This window comes from Lynx rufus, unplaced genomic scaffold (assembly GCF_022079265.1).
Source record: "Lynx rufus isolate CCGP_SWC_20201006 ecotype Redwood Valley unplaced genomic scaffold, mLynRuf1.p SCAF_15, whole genome shotgun sequence".
In the NCBI taxonomy this organism is placed as follows: domain Eukaryota; kingdom Metazoa; phylum Chordata; class Mammalia; order Carnivora; family Felidae; genus Lynx; species Lynx rufus.
The window spans coordinates 64,270,430-64,295,751 of record NW_025814829.1 but is presented as its reverse complement, the minus strand read 5'-3'; the positions used below and the strand labels follow the sequence as shown (position 1 = coordinate 64,295,751).

Sequence of the window (25,322 nt, the reverse complement as noted above, 5' to 3'; positions counted from 1 at the left end):
TTTTTTTTTTTGCTCTCTAATTTTTCTTTTCTCTAACTTTGTTTCAAAAAGCAATTCAAAAATAAATAAATAAATAAATAAATAAATAAATAGAAAATGTGAAAAGCCTTAGGCAAATCTTATTTCTCCATGTGGAAAGAGCTACAAATCAGTGTTTACAATTACAATTATACATAGGTTCTATGGCACTATAAAAAAATTGTAATATGTATAAACATTGGCAATAGCCATAGCAGGAATACATCAAAATAATGTCTAAATCTTTAGGCCCACATATAGTCATAAAAATTGGAAAATACAAAAAGCCATCCATGAACACTACTGAAGTATTAATGGCAACTTGGTTGTTTGGGTGCTGTTCAAACAGCTGGTAGTGGAGCACTCTGATATATGTGAAACCCTCTAGTGCTGGTTTCCACGTACAAAATGTGCTTAAAAGTTAATGAGATGCCAAGAAACATAGTTTAAAATATTATAAAGATTTTCATTACACATATATGATACAAAAACATTTTCCTTTAATCAAGACTTTACCATATAGTGTGTTCAATTGGGAAACAATGAAAATGTTTGGTAAGCATCCAGTAAATTTTTTCTATTTATTTTTCAAATCATATAATTTTTGTTCAAAATCTGTACATCTTCTCGTGACGCTTTCCATACTGGATCTTGATTTAGAATTGAATCATCAGTAGATACTAAAGGAGTTCTACAGGATCCTCATTCAAATTCGGTAGCAGCTGAAAAGGAAAAGAAAGAATTATCTTCTTTCTCCAAAACAATTTTCACTACAACTGATTAAAAAAAAAAAGAAGAAAAGAAAAAGAAAAGAAAAAGAAAAGAAAAAGAAAAAAAGAAAGTTGGGGCCTTTATGAGTGTTAAGAAAAATGAAAAATACCTACGTACAACTGCAATATGAAACCCAAGGTTAGTATTAAATATATTTTGCTCAGGGTTGCACACTGAACTAATTGCTATTGTGGATAAATATCAGGTTTTTTCATTACAAGGTGAAATTACAAGATGAGGACACAGTCCACCCTGAACAATCATAAACTATAAACGGAAAAATCAAACAGGCATTTCCAAACAGAGCCAAGTATACAGATGTAAGTGACAGGTATAAAACACAGCACTACTGGAACATACGGAAGGGACATCCCAGTTTTGTGTCAATATTGTCTGCTCTTTGGTGAAGGTGATATGTCAGCTGATACCTGAAGGACAAGGAAAAAGTATGCTAGGGAGAGGGAAGAAGCACATACAAAGAGCTAGAAGTGAGGAAGAACACTTGTGCAATTATGAGTAGTTTAGTTTGACAAGGTGCTAGAGCAAAGCAGCAGAGTAGGGCAAAGAGTGAGAGACAAGGCTGAATGATCTGGCAAGAAGCAAACTGATTTGGGTGTTTTCATTCCATGCTAAGGAATTTGAAGTTTTACCCAAGGGCAAAAGCAATGACAAAATCAATGAGTGATGATTGAAACCCGTTACCTGTCAATGACAGCTATATGACCTCTAGTTACTTAACCAAGCATTACTAAGACGACTTTGGCTTTTTGGGTCTTCTATCACTAGCAGAAACAACAATTTGATAAAGCACACCTTTTCTGAGACTTGTGCAGGTTGACAGTTCCACAGGGATGGCACCAATGAAGGAAGATTGTCGCCAGAAATAATAACAGATATATAGACTTCGGGAGATTGAAAAAACTTCTTTAACGTTTATTTATTTTTGAGAGAGAGACAAACCACAAGCGGGCAGGGGCACAGAGAGAGGGAGACACAGAATCTGAAGCAGGCTCCAGGCTCCGAGCTTTCAGCACAGAGCCCTCTGTGGGGCCTGAACCCACCTGAGCTGAAATCAGTCTCCCAACCGACTGAGCCACCTGGGTGCCCCTAGACTTTTGGGAGATTTTAAAAGACCTATGACACATGAGGACTAAATGAGGAAGAAGTGTGTTCTTCATTATGCTCGTGCTTTTACATTTTTTACTAGATATGTACAAAAAATGTAAATGTAGTATCTATTCTCCAAACAACGGCAAGGGATGCCATTTACTATTTATAGTTTATTTCATAAATCAATGATATCTACCTTCATACATTTTGGCAACATACCTTCTTCTAGTTCTCTGGTTATTCTTTCCTCCAACTCCTGCCGCGTCTGAAATAAGCCAAATATTATTTAGAATGTGTAAGGTAAACAAAAGACATGGTAGGGATTATATATAGTTTAGGACATGTGGTCTTGAACTAATACTTGTAGAGATTAAACCAAAGTTAGGGATTGCTTAAACAGAAAAACTATCACATGAATAAAATAAATTCCTACCTATTTTATTTTAGTTTTAGATAACGGAGAACAGATACATACATACACGCACACACACATACACACACATATATACATGTATACATATATACGTGTGTGTGTGTATACGTATATATAATATGTGTATGTTATATATATAATATATTATGTGTATTATATTAATATATATAATATGTGTACATTATATATATATATAATACTATTTATGTGAGTCTGATAAATAGCACAATTAATATTGATCTATTGAATATGTATAATCTCTGAAACGTGATGTTGGATCTTACTGGGACAAAAAAGTTTAAACAAGAATCATATTGTATGCTGAATTATTACTTGGAAATGATTAGAAATACTGCCATTTATGAAAGTTTAATCAGTTTTTTACCTTAATGAATTGTTCCTTAAAATGGGCTTTCCATTTTTTCACTTGTAGAAAACCAAAATTTGAAGGAATGCTTTTTGCTGTTAATTTTCCAGGACTGACTCTTAAATACATATAAAATGAAGAAAGTGGGACTGTCTTACTGTCATGTGGAAATTCTACTGGCAAAAATTGAGTAAAAATGTTTTGCTATCTGTATTATGACTAAAACACTTATTTCCTTTCATATGCACACAAAGATTTCAGAAAATCGCTTTGAAGAAGGGAAAAATAGGGGGTTACAACAGTTTCCAAACTTAGCTTCTGATTTATAACTTTCTCCATTAGCGATAAGGAAAACAACATACAATTTTCAATTGTAACTTTGTTTCCTTTCTCCAAATTAGGGCCAAGTTTTGAAACACTTGACTTATTAAAGTTATGGTTATCCACTTTGAAATGTGTACGAATATTTCCAACTACAGGTGACCCATGAATAACACAGGGGTGGGGTACAGTCAAAAACCTGTATATAATTTTTCATCCCCCCAAAACTTAATTACTAATAGCCTACTGTTGACCGGAAGCCTTACCGGTAAAATAAACAGTCGATTCATACATGTTTTGTACAGTAGAATAAGCTAGGGCGAAAAATGACATTGAGAAAAACGGAAGGAAGAGGAAATACACTTACAGTACTGTACAGTATCCAAAAATAATCCATGTGTAAGTAAAGTAGACCCACACAGTTCAAAACCATGTTGGTCAAAGGTCAACTGTATATTACAACTGTTCCTGTCTAGAATGTACTTATTTACATCTTTCTTAGACAAGGTAGCCTCTCCATGAATGCCCCAAACGGGCTCCAAAATAGTGTACAGAACATAATCAACACTGTGGTGATAAGGATTCCAATGTCTTTACAAATTTAGGTGTGAGGACAAATGTTTTGGCTGACATGCTTCCCAATATTTTCAGAGACTGTTTTCCCTAATACCTTTTTTTAATTGAAGTATAGTTGGCATACAATGTTACACTAGTTTTTCAGTATACAAATTCAGATTGGACCATGGTATACACTATGCTATGCTTGCTACCATACGTGTAGTTACCCTCTGTCACCATACAACATTAATACAATATTATTGACGATATTCCATATGCTGTATTCTTCATTCCTGTGACTTATTTACTTTATAACTGGAATTTGTACTTCTTACTCCCCTTCATCTATTTTGCCCATACCTCTCTACCCACCGCCCCTCTAGCAACCACCAATTTGTCCTCTGTAGTTATGATTCTGTTTGTGCACTTGTTTTGTTTTGTTTTTATATTCCACATGTAAGTGAAATCAGATGGTATTTATTTGTCTTTCTGCGATTTATTTCCCCTCGCATAATACCCTCTACGTCTATCAATGTTGTCACAAATGGCAAGATCTCATTCTCTTTGATAGCTGAGCTATATTTCATTGTATACATATTACACATTGTCTTTATCCATTCATCTCTCCATGGACACTTAGGTTGCTTCCCTATTTTGGTTATCGCAAACAATCTTTCCATGAACATAGGGATGCATACAACTTTTCAAATTAGTGTTTTCATTTTCTTTGGGTAAATACGCAGTAGTGGAATTAATGAATATCTATTTTTAAGTTTTTGAGGAACCATAACACTTTTTTGACAATAGCATTATATTCAGGCCTTATAAAATGAATGGGGCAACATGACTATACCAGACTTATAAAACTAATAACTCAATACCAGGTGATGGGGGAAGGCTTTATTCAAACAATATTATATTACCAGTAATAAATACGATATAAAATATAAACCACGTTTTTTATATGACAGGACTTAAGGAGCTACCAAGGTAATGTTGCATCTTTTCCCCAAAAGCTCTTTTCCTAAATATTTACCTCTGTGACCTTTATGTTTATATCTAGGTAAAAACTGTGTTTCGATGGTGAAAATAGCTTTCCAGTCCATGAATAAGAACACATGTGTACTCTTGAGTATACCTTTCCATTGATCCGAAATATAAGAGGGTGAGAAAATTATACACAGAAAAACTATATATCAGCAAATTTTAATTCAAAGAACATTTTTAAAGGATTTTTAATTAGAAGGATTTTCTCATTAACTGTTAACATACAATTATGGCCCATAGAAATCTAAGGTTCGGTTGGGGACACTGCAGGATTGAGGGACAAGGAAGTCACAGCCGTAGTCTCCATCTCTCCTTTAGTTAGACAGCTCTACTTCTCTCTGTTTTACACAATACAGTTTAATGCAAAAAAAAAAAACTACGTTCTATTGTTTGAAAAAAAATTATTTTGAAGATATAAAAGTAACTAATTTAGTCAAAATCCCGAATTTTGCATAATAGACAAAAAGGTCTCAGAGAGAGTGTACTTTGCCTGAGGTCATGAAACCAACTAGATGCAGACCAGGAATACACTTGTGGTCTTACCAAGCCTACAGTTCTATGCCAGTTACTTCCTCATAGTCAGGAAAAATACGTGTATTTTAAGTATAACTCAGAGAAAATGAATACATAAAACTTTGCCATGTGGCTCAGTAATGCTTAGGTATGAGGCACACAATAGTAGCTCTCTAACTAAATTACAAATGTTAAAGTCATGAATGAAAATAAAGGAACAGAAATTATGTTAACTCCTTTTAGTAGCCATCAATTTTTAAGCACAACTTTTTAAATTTAAAAAAAAATTTTTTTAACGTTTATTTATTTTTGAGACAGAGAGAGACAGAGCATGAACGGGGGAGGGTCAGATAGAGGGAGACACAGAATCTGAAACAGGCTCCAGGCTCTGAGCTGTCAGCACCGAGCCCGATGCGGGGCTCAAACTCAAGGACCGCGAGATCATGACCTGAGCTGAAGTCGGCCGCTTAACCGACTGAGCCACCCAGGCACCCCAAGCACAACTTTTTTAAACCACAGGACAGAGAACTTGAAAGAGAAAATCTTTAGGTGAAGCAAGCAAGCTGAAACTGAGGAAATTCTTCCTGAAAGCATTATTTATTCCTTCCAAAGAAAATTTCTTTTATCAAAATCGATCAACAAATGAGTGAACCCATGGTGTGGTTATTTATAGCAAAATTTAAAACCCAACACAGATTTCTCCTTCCCTTCTAGCATGCTTCTGTCTAACCTCTCATCATTCGTTGGTATGTACAAAAGACACAATTCACTTTATTTATAATTTAAATCCAGTCGGAAATTATAGGTGAACCTTCACTTCTCACATGTGGACTTATCTCTGTCTCCCTCCCGACGGGAAGGGAGACTCACCTAACGGGTGAATTTGGGAGACGGAGCTAAGCAGTGCTTATGTGTTTCTGGATCTCCTCTTTGAAAAGATGTGCCTGCCCACAGTAACATGAATTTGGGTCTGCTCTCAGCTCTGTGGTAAGCACCCGGCCCCCGGGGTGGGGGTCAAGCATTTGTTTCCTCAATTTACAACTGTGTGGGGAAGTGCCCGATTTGGGAGGAAGCCCAAAGTGGCTAACATAACCTAAATCGTATCCTCCAATTTGTTAGTGTTTATTAGTAATAAAGCTACTAAGTTTCTCTCCATCTCCCTGTCTCCTGTGTTCTGAATTTAGAAAGAGAAGAGCAGGGTTACTTGCCGCCTACCCAGTGTCACCTGTCACAGCTCCACCAAGAAAAATGACTAGACGACACTTACAGAAACATTCTCTTCTTCCTTGACTTCATAATTAACGTACATTGTTCAAAAGCATCGCTCACTCGAAAGAGAGAAGAAGTTGAAAGGAACCGTTTTAAGAACAAACATAGAAAGTCAGACAAACCGAGGACACAGAGGAATACATTCCAAATGAAAGAACATGACAAAACCTAAGAAAAAAAACTAAGTGAAACAGAGATAAGTAATGTACCTCATAAAGAGTTCAAGGTAACGGTCAGAAAGATGCTCAGTGAACTCGGGAGAAGAATGAATGGATCCAGTGATAACATCAGAAAGAGATAGAAAATATAAAAAAGAACCAATCAGAGCTGAAGGATACAATAACAGAAATGACAAATACACTAGAGGGAATCAACAGCAGATAAGAAGATGCAGAAGAACAGATCAACAATTTGCAAGACAGGGTAGTAGAAATCATCCAAGCCGAAAAACAAAAAGAAAAAAGAATTTTAAAAATGAGGCTAGGTTAAGGGACCTGTGGGACAACATTCAGTGTAATAATACTTGCATTCAAGGGGTTCCAGAAAAAGAAAAGACAAAGGGGCAAAGAACTCATTTGAAGAAATAAAAGCTTCATTTTAAAAATTCAAATATTTGCTTGATTTAGCTATTTATAAAATGCTCTACAATCACTCATCAAGATATTTTATAAAAATAGAAACAAAGGTGGTATAAGTCAAAAAAAAAAAGGAAAAAGAAAAAAGAGTGCCATAAATAAGAAAGCAATTAAAGATGTATTCTCGTGTAAGAAACTAGCAACACTTTTAACTTAAAAGAGAAATTAACCTTTTTAGTGTTACAAGTTGATTTAATTCATAAAAAGGACTTACCATGGATTCTTTTTTTTTTCTTTTTTTTTAGAGTAGCCTCCATGCTTAGCGTAGAGCCCAATGCAGGACTTGAACTCATGACCCTGAGATCAAAACCTGAGCTGAGATCAAGAGTTAGACGCTGAACCGACTGAGCCACCCAGGCACCCCTCTGGATTCTTTTAAATAGTAAACATTCATATGTCGTTAAGTGTTTGGAGGATGATCATTCACTGACATACAGGGGTGGACAAACTGGATTATAGCAAAGCTTTCAAATGTTAATGAACCACTGCCAACTGAAAATAAGTCCAAGCATCTAAGTGTACCTGTGGTTACCAGGCAATAACATTTACTTTCCAAAATCAAATTTAAATGAAAGCTTTTCAAGAAATTTAACATGGGTAAGTTTAGTTATATTTACTGAATACAGTTAATGCTAGGTGTCTCTTGTGGCACACCTGGGTGGCTCAGTTGTTTTTAGTGTCCAAATCTTGATTTTGACTCAGGTCATGATCTCATGGTTTTGAGACCGAGCCCCACATTCGGTTCTGTGCTGAGCACGAAACCTGCTTGGGATTCTCTTTCTCCCTCTCCTTTTGCCCCTCCCCTGCATGCACTCACTCATTCTCTCACTAAAATAAAATAAAAATAAGTATCTCTTAGAAATGAGAGATCAAGGGACTAATATATATATAATATATATTATATATCAATATTATATAACTAATATTAATATTATATTAAATATTAAATATTATATTATAATGTATTATATTATATTTTATTATATTAAAATTATATTAATATTATATAAATATAATATTATATATTATATATATATATATATAAAATTTACCTCCGTTCTTTCTTAGCACATATAATGCTGACTTTTATCTCGTATGTGTTAGTTACTTAAACAACTCAGAATTTTGCCAAATTAAAAGCAACAACATCAGATATCTGAAACACAAACTAAACAGATAATATAACTAACCTTCCACAAGGAAGCCTCCCTGTCGTCATATGACAGCCATGGGTTTATGGTAGGAATCACTAAGTTTCCTCTTGGAGTAAAGTTTCCATTGAGTACCAAATTATTTTCAAAATGTCCACAATATGGTGGTTCCAGGCCTGGGCTCATAGTAAGGGTCCTGAGTAAAGTTTGGTGCTGCTGTCTCTCCACAAGAAAATTTGTATTGCTCTCTGACAGTCTCTCCTTAGCCCTGTGAAGATTAAAAAACACAAATACATTTTCTTTTCCCCTAAATCATTCCTAAATGACATACATTTTTTTTTTAGGTTTCCATAATAGTAAATAGCATTTGCCATTGAACAGTGTTTTAACACTGAACATGTGACGGAGCACACCTACTCTCTAAAATTATACTTTTAAAATTGCTCTAAAGAAATACTTATGTTTCCAGGGGGATTCCTAACTAACAATTCAAGTTAGGGAAGGGAGAGAAGTGGCTATCAGTGATGTACATGGGTTAACAAATAATACTTGCTGTCTTCTGGAATGGCTGTACTGACAGGATCCTTCAGGATGCCATTATATATACATACTTGTATTTAGTAAACCTGTTTACAGATGTAAAACTAAACCATCCCTCAAAGACATTTTCAAGCGTTTGCTTTCACCACTCTTGTACATTTCGCTTTTTATCTCAAAGAAACTGAGCATTTGACACTGAGGAATCATTGAGACCAACAATCTCTAGGGGAGATAGGAGATGACAGACGTGTGATCAGAAAGAACTAAAACAGCTACAGAGGCAATTAGCTTACAACAGTTACCAAGGCACTGGAGGCAGAATCTGCCCTTTCTGTCTTCAGTCTTCCACAGGCCTCCCTCCCACCATGGTGCTCTTTTTAGCCACTTCGGGAATTATACTACCCTTCAGCCCTGTGTGAGTCTTTCTGTATTTCACCTGGATGCCTTTATGTAAAGTAGAAAAAGCATAAAGGATAGTTTGTCTCAAGGCCCACTCTAGGAATCATACCAAAGGTCACAATCAAGAGAATAAATGTACCAAGCTGCCAGGATGAGTAGTAGTAGTACCTGACCTTTTAGGTTAAAGATGTAATCTTCCAAAAAGAAACTCATCGACATTTCTATTTAGGGCAATTCTGACAAGCAATTTTATAATAATATGCTTCTAAATGAGAAAGCTTCGAACAATGCACTTAAAGACTAGCAGATCCGATCAATGGAAAATATACAGGGCGGGGGGTGCGGGGGTGGGGTGGGGGAAGAGGTCCTGTAAAACCGAAAAAAAGAGAAGGGATGCAAACTGTCCTGGACTAACATTTCAAAGGTAAGTTCACTTAGAAACCTCATTTTCCAAAATAACACGATCTAGTTGGCTTTCACTTCCTACTCATCTCATGATCTCGGCTCCACAGAAATTATGCTTTAGAGGCAAATTAATAAGCTAAATTTCTTGTCTATGATTCTGTGTTGACTTACCTGTTCAGCTTATTTCTCAAGGACTTTCTAAGTTTTAATTCTTCTAGGTAGAGTTGCCTGTAGGTTTCCAACTCTGTTTTAGTAGATCCTTGAGAAGTCTTCATTGTAGAGATCTGAGATTCCAGATCTTTAATTCTAAGTTCCATTTTATTTATCGTTGAAGCATGATCATTTTCTCTTAACTGGTCCAAGTTTTTTCGAGCTGCTGCTTGTTCCTAATGAAAAAAAATTAACAGGACAGTTTCAAAATAGGTATAATCTGAATAATTAATTATACCTGTTTCCTTTAGTTCTGAGTCAAAGTTTCAGAGAGAAATTTTAAATGAAAAAAAGCTCAAGTGTAAAATATTTATCATCAATGTCAACTGAATTAAACATGATTTATAAAATTAAAGTTCAATCATTTCTGTATTAGTATTCACGCAATCTGATAATTCAAATAATAGAATCAATGAGAAAATTTTTAAAGTCAACAATAAACTTAAGAATAATCCAAGTACAGTGCAATGTTTAAATCATAATTTTTCTTTTCCTCTTCATAGTGAGACTAGTTGTTTAAATCATCATTTTTTCTTATCCTCTCGATTTAGTAGGAATAATGATGAAAACTGAAATCTTTAAAGGGAGGAACAAATGCCTCCAGAAATCTACAAATTACCATAAAGCAAGTAGAGGAAACCCCTACAATACATCTATCCAAAATGTAATTTGCAGTAAAATGAATTAAAGCACATTACAGATCAATCAATTAACCTGTAAAAACAGGTTGACTTCGTGTAATTTTTCTACTATGTCCAGTCGTGCTCTTTCTTCAATCTCCCGTTTATACTGCTCCACTTGACTGCGTTCTACCATATTCATTTCCATAAATTGCTTCAATTTTACTACTTCTTGCTGTAACTTCTTGTTGTTGCTCTCTAGTTTTTCACGTTCTTCTTCGAAAGCTTTCATTGATAATAACTCTTGTTGAAGAACTTGATTTTTTGCGTCCAGGTGTAGACATTTTGAAGATGTAGTTTCCAGTTCTGTTGTAAGGACATCAGCCTGCATGAATAAAACACTATAGTTTGGAAGGGAGTGAAAAGAGTCTAACTCAAAACTACTATGAACATTTTTTTTTCAGATTTTAAGTAATCTCTACACCCAGTGTGAGGCTTGAACTCACAATCTCAAGATCAAGAGTAACTGAGCCAGCCAGGCACTCAAATTTTTAAATAAACTCATTTGAAATAAAATGTTACCTGTCTTAGAATGTGGAACCTTAAACAAGTCAGAAAATCAAGAGACACGTTAAAGACATTAGGTGTTACTGAAATAGATCTTTGCTATCATTCTCTTTAGTACACAACATTTGCACTTGATTCTATACTTTTATTTTTCTATGATTTTTTCATATCTTTCTTTCATAAAATAAGTCCCCTCTTAGGAGAAAGTCTCTTAGCCCTTCCCCCCATCTTAACACTCCATAGCTTTTAAAGAAGTTTTAGCAATATCATATTGACTTATGTATGCCCAAGTCAACAAATACGTCCCAAGATAAGACTCTGGAAATAAGACTCTAATTCATGAATCTATAAGTAATGCTTCTAATGCCACGGCCTGTTTCTGAACTGCAAATGTTTTATGCTAATTTGAACCGCATTCCCAGGAGAAATGATTCTCCGGGATGTGTTCAGAAATCACATCTCCCAGTATAAAACTTTAATTGGATGATCCAAATATGTTTTTGAGGCAAAAATTTTTTTTAATTCAATACTGTTATCTTGTAATCCTTTGTTACTTTCTAGAAAATAAGAGATCATACTAAACAAAAACAACCACAACAACAAAACTGGCTGGAGTTTCAGGGATGCTGAGTTGGGAACGACTTCCATCCATTCTATATGATTGGTAAGACAAGGTGAGTGGATGTGGTGGTTTTATAAATTCGTTGATACTTCTGTGGAAATCCCTCCCCTTAAATATATGCTGGCTTCAGTAACTGGTTTCTCGTGAACAGAATATGCAGAACTGCTGTGATTTTTAAGGCCAGCTTAGAAAATGTGATACAGCTTCCTTCTGACTTTCTTTCTCTAGGGAAGCTCACCCTTAGAACGCAGCCACCACGTGGTGAGGAATCCCAGGCTACCTAGTGAGTCTTCATGTAGATACTCCAGCTGAGACTAGCCAACGTCCTAGCCAAAGGCCAGCCTCAACAGCCAAACACGTGCGTGAACAAGCCTTTAGATGATTCTAGTCTCCAGCTTCCAGTTATGCCAGCTGATGCCAAATGAAGAAGAAATGAGTTGCCCTACTCTGCTTTGCCTAAACTAAAGATTGGTGAACAAGAGAAATGCTGTTTTGAACTAGTAGGTTTGATACTGATACTAAAAATGGTGTGCTGCTATTCAAAAAAACCTAAAACTAAACTTCCTTTGAACCAGGAGGTAGGTGGAAGTGGAAAGATGTAGAAAAGCGTAAGGATGAGACCGAAAAATGGCCTCCACAAGACTCTTAGTGGAAACCTGATGGCCTGTGAAGAGGCTGACAGCAAGGGTTTCTAAGCAAGTGAAGAAAATGACACTGGACGAAAGGGAAGTCGTGCTACAAAATACCTGAAAGTAAAACGGATAGGAAAGAGAAACTAAAGAAAGACTATGCAACTGAAAGGAACCAGGACTTACTGGGTTCAAGTATCTGTTTCTCATTTACAGCCTCTCTCCACGTTGAACTGTCAAATAATGCTAAAATAAAGAAATGGCTTTTGGGTTCAGAGAAACTCCAGGGTGCTACCAGGAAAACAGAAAGATTTAAGGTATGCCTCCAATTTCTTTAAGGATCTTAAGACTATAAGATTTTTTTTAAAGTGGGTTCCACACCCGACATGGGGCTTAAATCTCATGGGGCACCCAGAGATCAAGTGTCACATGCTCTACCAACTGAGCCAGCCAGGAGCCCCAAGAGTAGACGAATTTTAAAGGCGTTGTCCTGTAAGAGCTTCACAGGAAACCTGAAGCGAAAAGCTTATCTCAAAAGGACTTGGGAGGGTCGCTTTGCTAAAACACGGCATGAAATCCAGTAATATTTACAGAAAACTAAAAAAGGTAAGAGATATATAGTAGCAAACATGCTATTTGCTACCTTGGACTAAAAGGGGCCAAATAGTGCAAAATGAAAAGAGGCCTTTGGGTCTTAGAAGTCCCACAGGGAGGAAGCAGGATGAAAAAACAGCTGCAAATACAGGTCATTCCTTATGAAAAGGAAGGAACCAAGAGCTCAAGGAGTAAAGAAAGGGAAAAGACATGGAGAAAGTATTCCCGTGGTTAGGACTAAGTCCTAACTTAAGAACTGACAGCATGCATCAGGCTATATTTCAAAACTCTTATGGACTAGGGTGCTTCCCATCTTCTTTTTCTGAATGGGTGAGTCCTCAGCAGTTGACTAGAATGTTGCATTTGTGAGTGGTAAATAACTGTCTCTTTCATTCTCAAGTCCTCATATTGAGAACACTTGCACTCAAGGGGCTATACTTGAGATACCATAACCCAGGCAGCTTATCCCCACTGCACCTGATTAAGATGGTAAGATCTTGGACTCAAGCCCTGAACCTGATGCCATGATAACTGCGACTTGCAGGAGGTATTGGAGGGGGAGGGGAGTGAATGTATTTTTCAGGTGGGAGGAATACAAACATTTGTGGCCAGTGGGTAAAGTATACTGCTTTTTAAAGGTGTGCATAGGTTTTAAATATTAATTCCACTAAAAAAAAAGACCATGGAACAACCTTAGTGGCTTGCTCCTAATGAACAGAATATGTGACTATGATCCTGTGTGTATTCCAAGTCTAGGTGACAAAAGGCGATTCTGCCTTGCTCTGTATCTCAGGCCGCTAACTTGGAATCTAGCTCCCCATCTAGTGAGGAAGCCTAGGCCACAAAGAGGGTCTAGGTGTGTCAGTTTAAGTGTTTCTGCTACCTCCTGAACTGAAGTCCCAGGCAACAGCCAGCATCAACCACCAGACGTCAGTGAACAAATCTTCAAATGGATCCAACCCCAAACCTTTCAGTTGCCCCACCTGAAGCTGAGCAGGGCAGAGACTAGCTGTCCTGGCCACACTTTTCCTAACAGATATGTGAACAAAAGAAATCTAACCTTTGGGGAGTTTGTTAAGAAAAAGACAAAAATGATAAATTGAAAAGTGGATGAAAAAAAAAGAGAGAAGACACATAAACCTGTATAGGAGAAATTGTTCTCCATTAATGTAGGATGTAATAAATGTTAAGATTAATTTATTAACAACCAATGGTGCTAATGAGAAGAAGCAGATAACTAGAGGCAACATCTAAGAAGTTTTTCTCTCAGGTTTTCCCCAGTTAGGATCATATTAGCTGATCATGTTCCATATATGGCCTTTATTATGTTGAGGTATGGTTCCTCTAAGCCTACTTTCTTGAAGTTTATATCATGAATGGATGTTATAGTTTGTCAAATTCTTTTTTCTGCATCTATTGCAATGATATGACTTTATGCTTTTTTGAAAATTAATATGAGGTATCACATTCATTGATTTGCAAATATTGAACCACCCCTGCAAACCAGGGATAAATCCCATTTGGTTATAGTGAATGATTGAATGATTTTTTTAATGTTTATTTATTTTGGAGAAGGAGCACAAGCAGGGGAGGGACAGAGAGAGAGGGAAATAAAGAATCTGAAGTAGGCTCCAGGGTCCAAGCTGTCAACAGAGCCGGACACTGGGCTCAAACCGACCGACCATGAGATCATAACCTGAGCTAAAATTGCATGCTTACCTCACTAAGCCACCCAGCTGCCTCTGCCCCCGGTGAATGATTTTTTAATGTATTGTTGGATTCAGTTTGCTTATTTTGTTGAAGATTTTTGCATGTTCATCAGAGATGCTGGCCTGTAATTCTCTCTGTGGTGTCTTTATCTGGTTTTGGTATCACGGTAAAGCTGGCATAGAATAAATTTGGAAGTTTCCCTTCCTTTTATGTTTTTCTGGAACAATTTGAAAAGGACAGGTTAAACATTTTTTTTTTTTTTTTGGATTAGCTCTTCTTTACATGTTAAAATTTACGTCTGAAGGCATCTGGCCCTAGACTTGTGTTTGTTGAGAGTTTTTTGATTCCTGATTCAGTTTCCTTGCTGGTTATTGATTTTTTTTTCAAATTTTCTATTTCTTCTTGTTTTACTTTGGTAAGTTATATATTTCCAGGAATTTATTCAATTCTTCTAAGTTGTCCAACTTGTTGGCATACATTTTTTCACAATATTCTCTCATAAATGTCTGTATTTCTGTGGTGTTGGTTCTTATTTCTACTCTCACATTTGTGGTTTTATTTATTTTGGTCTTTTCTATTTTCTTGTTGATTACTCTGGCTAACAATTTATCAGTTTTATTAATTTTTACAAAGAACCAGCTCTAGGTTTCATTGATCTGTTCTAGTATTATCTGTTTTTTGTTTGTCTATCATTCATTTCTGCTTTAATTTCTTTTTTTAATTTCATTTTGAGAGAGACCACACATGAGGGGGGGATGGGCAGAGAGCGAGAGAGTGAGAGAGAGAGGGAAAGAGAGAATCCCAGACAGGTTCCATGCTGCCAGCAGAGAGCCTAACATGGGGCTCGATCTCACAACTGTGAGATCATGACCTGAGCCAAAATCGAGAGTCAGACAATCAGTTAAGCCACCCAAGGGCCCCCTGCTCTGATCATTATTACTTGCTTTCTTCTGCTGGCTTCAGGCTTCATTTGTTGTTCTTTTTCTAGCTCCTTTAGGTGTAAGGTTAGGTTGTTTGAAATTTTTCTTGCTCCTTGAAGTAGGCTTATATTGCTATGTACTTCCCTCTTAGGACCACTTTTGCAGCATCTCAAAGGTTTCAGACCATTGTTTTTTTTTTTTTTTTTTTCATTTCCATTTGTATACACGTATTTTTTTAAGTTTCTTCTTGTATCTCTTGCTTAACCCATTCCAGTGTAGTAGCACGTTATTTAACCTGCATGTATTGTTTTTAATATTTAAGGCCTTTTTTTTTAATCCATTCTTGAGAATAGTCCATGTATAGTTGAAAACAACGTGTATTCTGTTTTAAGATGGAACGTTCTGAAAAAAAATCTCTTAAATCCAATCTGGTCCACTCTGTCATTCAAAGCCATTGTTTCTTTTTCTTTTTCTTTTTTTTTATTAAACATATGAAATTTTTTGTCAAATTGGTTTCCATACAATACCCAGTGCTCATCTCCACAGGTGCCCTCCTCAATACCCATCACCCACCCTCCACTCCCTCCCACCCCCATCAGCCCTCAGTTTGTTCTCAGTTTTTAAGAGTGTCTTATGCTTTGGCTCTCTTCCACACTAACATCTTTTTTTTCCCTTCCCCTCCCCCATGGATTCCTGTTAAGTTTCTCAGGATCCACATAAGAGTGAACACATATGATATCTGTCTTTCTCGTATGGCTCAAAGCCATTGTTTCTTTGGTGATTTTCTGTTAAGATGTATTTTTTGGTGATTTTTTTTGTTAAGATGTGTTGATGTAAATGGGGTGTTAAAGTACCCTATTACTGTCTTATTATCAATTAGTTCCTTTATGTTGGTTATTGTTTTATGTACTTGAGTGCTCTCATGGTGGGTGCATAAATATTTACAATTGTTAGATCTTCCTATTGGATTGTACCCTTTATTATGATACAGTAGCATTCTTTGGCTCTTGCTACAGTCTTTGTTTTTGGTTTATTTATTTGGAGAGAGAGAGAGTTGGGGAGGGACATAGAAAGGGGGAGAGAAAATTTCAAGCAGCCTCCATGCTGTCAGCCTGGAGCCCAACATGGGGCTCAAAGCCACCAGCCATAAGATCATGACCTGAGCCAAGACCTAGTCGGTCGCTCAAATGACTGAGGCACCCAGGTGCCCCACAGTCTTTGTTTTAAGGACTCTTTTGTCTAACAAAAGTATCGCTATTTTTTCTTTTAACGTGATAAATTTTTCTCCATCCCCTCGCTTTCATTTTTTTTTTAAATAGAATTCATTGTCAACTTGGCTAATATAGAGTGTGTATAGTGTGCTCTTGGTTTTGGGAGTAGATTCCCGTGGTTCACACTTATAGACAACACCCAGGGCTCATCCCCAAAAGTGCCCTCCTCAATGCCCACCACCCACTTTCCCTTCTTACCCACCGCCCCCCATCAACCCTCTATTTGTTCTCTGCATTCGAGAGTCTCCTATGGTTTGCCCCTCTCCTTCTCTGTAACTATTTTTCCCCTTCCCTTCCCCCACGGTCTTCTGTTACGTTTCTCAAGTTCCACATAGGAGCAAAAACATATGATATCTGTCTTTCTGTGACTTATTTCATGTAGCATAATACCTTCTAGTTCCATCCATATTGCAAGAGATAGCACGATTTCACTCTTTCTCCTTGCCAGGTAGTATTTCAGTGTATATATAAACCACATCTCTTTATCCATTTATCAGTTGATGGGCATTTAGGCTCTTTCCACAATTTGGCTATTGTTGAAAGCACTGCTATAGACATTGGAGTACATGTGCCCCTATGAATCAGCACTCCTGTATCCTTTGCATAAATTCCCAGTAGTGTTATTGAGGGGTCGTAGGGTAGTTCGATTTTCAATTGTTTTGAGGAACCTACGCACTGTTTTCCAGAGTGGCTGCACCAGTTTGCATTACCACCAACAGTGCAAGCATCCCCTCACTTTCAATCTGCAGGTGTCTTTATGTCTAAAATGAGGTTTTTATAGGCAGCATACAGATGGCTCTTGTTTTTTAATCCATCCTGTCACCCTAGGTCTTTTGTTTGGAGTGTTTATTCCATTAATATACAAAGTAATTATTGACAGGTATGTATTTATTGTCATTTTACTACTTGTTTTGTGGTTGTTTCTGGAGATTTTCTCAAATCCTTTATTGTTTTTCTCTCTTTGATGTCTTTCTAATTTGCTTTAATGATATATTTGGATTTCTTTCTCTTTATTCTTTGCATGGTTATTAGTGGGTTTTGTTATATGATAAGCATTAATTTGTATATCACCTCTTCTGTGTGTAGCAGTCTATATTAAATTGATGGTCACTTAAGTTAGAGCTCATTTTTTTCTCCTCCCCATGTTTTGATAAGCTATTATATTGTATATCCTTTTTTGGGGCATTCCTTGAGGATTTTTTTTTACAGAAATATACATTTTTACTGCTTTTACATTTCCTGCCTTTATACTGTCACTTTTGATCTCTCCTTTCCACTCAGAGTCCCCGATAATATTTCTTACAGGCTGATTTAGTGGTCACAAACTCCTTCCATTTTTGTTTGAGAAATTCTTTATCTCTCCTTCTATTATGAATGATAGCCTTACTGGATAGAGTATATTTGGCTGCAGATTCTTCTCATTCAGCACTTTGAATATATCATGCCATTTCCTTCTGCCTTGCAAAGTTTCGGTTGAAAAATCTCCTGCTAGCCTTGTGGGTTTTCCCTTGGAAGTGAATGACTTATTTTGCTGCTTTTAAGATTTGTAGCAGTGGGGCACCTGCGTGGCTCAGTCTGTGAAGCATGACTTGATCTTAGCTCAAGTCGTGACCTCGCAGTTCGTGCATTTAAGCCCTCCGGTGGGTTCTGCGCTGACAGCACAGAGAGTGCCTGGGATTCTCTCTCTCTCTCTCTCTCTCTCTCTCTCACTCTCTCTCTCTCTGCCCCTCCCCTGCTTGTGTCTGCGTTTTGTCACGGAAATAAAAAAAAAAGCAAAAAACAAAACACTAAAACAAAAAAAGATGTTAGCAGTATATTTTGCAAATTTAATTACAGTATGTCTTGGGTGTTGATTTTGATGGAAGTTCTCTGTGCCTCCTGGATCTGGATGTCTGTGTTCTTCTCCACATTATGGAGTTTTTCAGTTATTGTGTCTTCAAATCAATTATCTGTCCCCTTCTCTCTGTCTTCTTCTTCTGGGACTCCTATCATATGAATGTTTTTACATTTGACCGAGTCACCGAGTGCCTTAAGTCTATTCTTGCATTGGATAATTCTTCTTTGTCTTCTTCAGCTTCACTGCTTTCCATTACTCTGTCTTCTAGGTCATTAATTTGTTCCTCTGCTTCTTCCAGCTTGCTGTTCATTTTTACTGCACTCTTCATCTCTGATTCTTCAACTCTTTTATGTCTGTGGTAAGGGTCTCTCGGATGTCTTCCATTCTTTTCTCAAGTCCAGTGAATATCCTTATGATCATGGTTTTAAACTCTCCATTAGGCGTGTTATTTACATCCGTCCCATTTAGGTCTCTGACCATGGCCTTATCCTGTCCTTTCATTTGGGATAAATGCTTCTGTCTTTTCATTTTGTCTGCATATCTGCCAGCTTCTGTGTGTTAGAGAAGCCAGTTATGTCACCTGCTCCCGAAAGTAATGGACTTAGGAAAAAGACGTCGTGTAATGCCCAGGGTCTAGCACTTCAGGGAGTGTCACCAGTGTGTGCTGCATGTGTTCTGCTCTTGTGTTCTGGCTATGCTATCCTTTAGGCCAGTCGTCTGCAGAGGCTCTCGTCGCCTGGTCTGGTGAGTGTTTGGTCCCTGGCCTGAATGTAGCGGGTTTTAACTAGGTGTGCTATGGTCTGCTTATGGAATGAGACCTGTCACCACCTCTACTGGAACTGAGGCCAAGGGAAACTCTCTGGTTGGGAGATGTGGTGTGGGCAGGCATTTGTCCTGGTCTTCTGGGGGAGGGGTCTGCTGTGCTGGAACTCAAGCACCAGTGATTGAGAAAGGTCGTTCCACCAGTGTGCAAGGGGGTGGTGTTTGGTGTAAGCAAGTTAGGTAACCAGTGTTAGCAATGCACTGCTTCCTGCAGGTGGCTTTATGTTTGTGGTGAGGGGCAGGAGAAGGAGATGGTGGCAGCCAGCGGCTTTGTTCCTACAGACAGGTCTCTCTGAACTTTGCCTCTGAGGGACGTGCTCTGAGAAGAGCAACTAATCTCCCCACTGTGTGCCCCAGGCACTCTTCAGACCACTGTACCCATGCTATATGCCCCCACGTTGTTTGCCTGCTCTCTGTCCATGAGCAGTGGAGTACCTCAGGGCTCTAAACCAGCTAAATCGGATGCCCTTGAAAACTCCAGACTTTACGCACTACTGGTTGCAAGAACTCACGAAATGCAGGCCCTCTTGTTTTCCAAGCCAGTGGCTATGGGGAAATGTTCTCTTTGTGTGTTCCCCTGTGCGTTTCTCTCTCTCACCCTTACCCACAACCTCGACTCCCTCCCCTCTGCAGAACCCAGGATCTGTTTCTCTTCTAGTCGACATTTCTGCATCAAGGAACTTCTTTGATGTGCCCTCTTCTCTCCCTTTTGTTGTGGAGTTTGTTCTGTCAGTCTTCAGGTCGATTTCTGGGGTTTTTAGGGTGAGCTGATCGTTATCTAGTTGTATTCGTGGGATGAGGCAAGCCTAGAGTCCTCCTACTCCTCTGCCTTCTTCCTGTCTCTAAGATCTTTTTCTAAGATTCCCTTCAATTCCAACAATTCTTACAAGTAGGAAGGAATGCCTCTTTAGAATGTCCCCTCAAGTTAAGGTAGAAGCACAGAGACATACGATTTGAAGCACAATAGTTGAAAAACTAGAAAGAGTCAATTTGATAACCAAAATTGGGCCTTTGGTCTGATTTCAATGAAAGGAAATAGGCAGCTTTGAGTATTTTTTAATCCATTGAATACTCAATCTTCATTCTCCTTTCCTCACTGGGGAAATAAAGAGAATGTCATGGAATCATTTTTCATCTTTTCAGTAGCAAAACAAATGTACTGTCCTTTAGCACTACTTCAATTAACTGCACATTCTCCTTTACCTTATTCCAACCTTCTTTGTGTGGGGAGGTAAGACCATTTCATCTTTGTGTTGTCCCACAATGCTTCTCCATATCATACAAGTTGGCTTCAAAAGTTTGTTGTCATTCAAATTACCAATGTAGTATTTGTCTCTGATAAATCAACTTAATACTACCGCAATTTGTACAGCTGTATTATTTTAATGATATAATGTTTATTCCATTAATTATACGCTGAGCTAAAACATATAGCTAAGCATATCTTTCTATTCAAGTGAAAGAAGGGGAAACAGGCTGCTGTGTTTTCCAAGAAAGTATGATCTGTGCCAAGAACAGGATTAACACCAGTGTTACACACAAGAACCAGGTCAGAAGAGGATCTCATTGTGAATTGCAAGATGACGGGTTAGCAAGATTGCTTAACAGGAAAGAGGAATAGCCTAGAGTTAATCTTTTCCTTCCTAGATGGTGAAAACTATGGATGAGTCTATGCATTATAATGAGATAATAAAATATAATGAAGTAAACGTTAGTAGACTGAGTCAAGAGATCCTATGGCCAAGATTTGATGGAAATGAAAGTGGGCAGCACTGACTGAGACACTAAAAGTTTGCACAGGCAGGGAACCTGGGTGGCTCAGTCAGTTGAGCCTCAACCTCTCAGGTCATGATCCCAGGGTCATGGGATCAAGACCCCTGTCAGCCTCCACACTAAGTGTGAAGCCTGCTAAAAATTCTCTCGTCTCTCTCTCTCTCCCTCTCTCTCTCTCTCATTCTCTCCCTACACAGCCCCCCATCCTGCTTGTGCCCGCTCTAAAAAATATATAAATATAAATAAATAAATAAATAAATAAATAAATAGAAGTCTGAACACACTAAAGAAAGAGCATTTTATCTTTTTGAGCCTGACTTCACATCGAGTCATGGGGTCAGCAAGGCAAAGGCTGGCAAAAGGGTCCTTCAAGAAACAAAAATCTCTATAGGAGCAAAGTTTAGTTCTACTACATTGACTTTTTATTATTACATAAGTGACTGGTAATTTGCAAGATAACTAGGAAAAAGTTTTCATAAAATTTGATATGGTACTGGCATAAGGACAGACATATAGATCAATGTATTAACATTGAGAATCTAAACATAAATTCTCACATTATAGTGAACTGATTTTCCACAAGGGTGACAGGCAATTAAATGGAATAAGACTAGTCTTTGTAACAAACGGTACTGGGACAAATGGATATCCACATGCAAAGCAATAAAATCAGACCTCTACCCCATAGCATATATACAAAATTAACTTAAAATCTAAGAGCTAAAATGATAAAACTCTTAGAAAAAAGCTTATGTGTATATGTTTGTGACTGGATTTGACAATGGATTCTTAGACATGACACCAAAAGACAAAAGCAGATTAAGTTTACTTCATCAAAATTAAAAACTACTATGCTTCAAATATCACCATCAAGAAAGTGAAAAGGCAAGTGACTAACTAGGAGAAAATACCTGAAAATCCCATATCTGCTCAGGGATTTGCATGTAGGACATTTAAATAACTCTTCCAATAATGAAAAGACAATCCAATATAAAAACGCGCAAAAGAATGGATTAGTTCTTTAAAGACGATACAGAAATGGATAATAATCACGTTAAAAGGGAGATGTTTGGGGTTCCTGGGTGGCTCAGTCAGTTAAGCTTCTGACTTGGGCTCAGGTCACGATCTCACGGTTCGTGGGTTCGAGCCCCACATTGGGCTCTGTGCTGACAGCTGGGAGCCTTGAGCCTGTTTCAGATTCTGTGTCTCCCTCTCTATGACCCTCCCCTGTTCACGCTCTGTCTCCCCTGTCTCAAAAATGAGTAAAACGTTAAAAAAATAAAAAAAGAAGATGTTATATATATATATATATATATATATATATATATTTCCCCCCCCCCATGGAGTATTACTCAGCAATCAAAAAAAAGGAATCTTGCCATTTGCAACTACGTGGATGGAAGTGGTGCGTATTATGCTAAGTGAAATTAGTAGGAGAAAGACAAAAATCATATGACTGCTCTCGTATGAGGACTTTAAGAGACAAAACAGATGAACAAAAGGAAAGGGAAACAAAAATAATATAAAAACAGGGAGGAGGACAAACACAGGAGACTCATAAATATGGAGAAAAAACTGAGGGTTGCTGGAGGGGTTGTGGGAGGGGGGATGTGCTAAATGGGCAAGGGGCATTAATGAATCTACTCCTGAAATCATTGCTTCACTAAATGCTAACTAATTGGGAATCAAATTAAACAAAAATAAAAGTAAAGATACAACAAAAAGAGTAACACCCCCCGCCCTACCAAAAAATTTCTCAACCCAGGAAGCCTCTGGTTGGGGATTCAGGAGATAAGGACCTTCTCAAACTCTCACTGAAGGGTTGAGACTACAAGAGAAAGTCAGATTTCAAGATGACATGATCACTCAAAGCGTGCGGAAGTTTGAAACACGCTGAAAAATATTAGCAGGGACTCTCACACATCCGTATGCCAACGTTCACAGCAGCATTATTAACAGTAGCCAAAAGGTGGACTAAACCAAACGCTCACTGTGGTATATATAAAATGTTGCTTTTTTAGACTCTCACAATGTTTTTATGAAAATCTCACTATAAACATCATTAGGAGTTCAATCAATTTCATCTCTATAGAAAAATTCCATCGCTAGTAGCAAATAGCAACGATATCAACCAAATATTTGGATAAGTGAGCTTTCCATGTGATCCAAAACATTCTTATGTACTACTCCTAGTGAAATAAGGATTCCTTTTCAGTAGGACAGACATCAAGAGACTGACTTACTCTACTTGTCCTTAACAAGTTGCTCGGAAGATTGTGAATTTGGGCCGCTTGCTGTTTGATGGTTTCTTCTGGGCTGGCATTTTGCACTTCTAGCCTAAAACGCAGATCTTAAGGTAATTATTATCACACATAAGTTTCCAAAAATACCATATAATTTCTGAACAAATGAGGGTCTTACAGAAATTCTTTACATTGTATCAAGAGGAAGATTTGGCAATTGAGCCATTTTTTCTCGTTGTCTTTTGTGGATAAGGTGCAAAATTGAGATATAATGTGCCACAATTCTGCATTTCCAAATAACTCAAAGCTGGAATTTGTATCCAGTTTAACAAGGATATACTGGCATAACTAATACTTTTCTCATACTACATTGCTTATCTGCTTAATAAAAAGCAATCTATTTTCTTTGAGGATTAAATTATACTTTTCCATATGATCTTACGTCTTCTCGGCATATCTTATGGCCTCTGCATGTTGATCCTTTGCTTCTTGCAACTAAAATAAAGAAGAAAATATAATTTTAACTACTGACAATCTAGTAGACCACCATCACCTGTTTCTGTACCTAAATGTTTTTTTTTTTTTTTTTTTTTTACTTGAGAGAGAGAGAGAGAAAGAGAGACAGAGAGAAAACACACACAAGTGGGGAATAGAGGCAGAGGTACAGACAGAGGAAATCGTAGGCAGGCTCCCAGCTCAGGGTGAAGCCTGATGTGGGGCTCGGTCTCATGACTGCTCTCATGATATGGGGTTTAGGATCATGACCTGAGTGGTCACCGTAATTCTAAAGGACGGCAACCCCTGACATTAAGTCCTTGCCCCTTGCTATCTGTGTTTTGAATTGCTCTTAAGGCTTCAAAACCAGATTCTCTAATTCACATTTCCAGCGTTGGCCCCTTTACCTAGGCCATGTGTACTTTTCGCTCTTCCATCTAGGTGCTCATAGACAACACCTCAACCGCACACTCGAAAATCATTACTTGACATGGAGTACCTTTGTAAACAGCTAATCGTGTACATTTTATTTGGACTCTTTTCGGTGTTACTTTGAGTGTGTCTTTCTTTTTGAGTCTTAGGGGGCACCCTTACCCTTAGGATGCTGACCAGCATACTTTGTCTCGCTTTTCTTTATAACACGACATTTATCACAAGGGCTGGATGATCACTGGTTTGCCTTTGTTTCCTTTTGAGTAATTTCTTCGTCCATAGAGATTTCAACATATGGAAGTCTTCTGAAGTTCCTTTCAGATGCATACTTGACTTTATTGTTAGGAATGTTAAGTTGGCTAGAGCTACTCTTCTTCCCAATCCAGATTCTTCACCTCAAAATTGTGTGCATCAAATGTCTTCACCCAGGTAGCCAATGGTTTGGGGATTCAGGAGATGATAAGGGTCTTCTTGAGAAGTCAGAGCTATGGACTGAGTTGGCTGAAAGCTATCTAAGTGTTTGTTTCACAGGGAACACCTTAAAGTGGCAATTTCATGCCATAACCTTAATTTCTTTCTATGGGGATCTACAGAAAATCCCTCCTTATTCTTTAATAAGCTTCATCAGTTTCGGATATCCTTACAAATTTTAGTTTTTGAGACCCTAATGATTTCTTCAGGACACAGTAGCAGGACAATGCCTAGGACTCGCATTCATAGAAGACTGAACAACAGAGAGTCATGTTACTCACATGAAAAGTTCCCTGTTACTATTTGACTCATTTATAAGACATCTAGAAAAGAAAATAATTTTCAATGTCTCTTCAGCCACAAAAAGGACCAGTCAACAGAATGTTCTAATTCCCCTGACGGGTATAGCTGTCTAATGAAACTTGCATGTATATTATATAGTTTTGTGACTGATAGAAACGAGTTGGTCAGTGTATCTACCTCATTGCTCCCACTTAGGATTTACACTGAGAGTCCTACAAAGGAGGGTGAGAGTGCGAGGACATTAAGGGTTCTGCTTGGAAAACAGT

General features: G+C 37.6%; 1 protein-coding gene across 1 annotated transcript in view; it reads right to left on the bottom strand.

The window, feature by feature from the left end:
• Positions 1 to 578: 578 nt before the first annotated feature.
• The window catches only part of LOC124509895 (ankyrin repeat domain-containing protein 26-like), a 238,257-nt gene continuing 213,513 nt past the window's right edge, over positions 579 to 25,322 (bottom strand). Inside the window, 7 exon segments of the mRNA XM_047076483.1 lie at positions 579 to 740; positions 2,119 to 2,164; positions 8,233 to 8,461; positions 9,709 to 9,923; positions 10,462 to 10,752; positions 23,356 to 23,449; positions 23,798 to 23,850. Coding sequence (XP_046932439.1) covers positions 607 to 740; positions 2,119 to 2,164; positions 8,233 to 8,461; positions 9,709 to 9,923; positions 10,462 to 10,752; positions 23,356 to 23,449; positions 23,798 to 23,850 — 1,062 coding nt within the window. The 3' untranslated portion in view covers positions 579 to 606.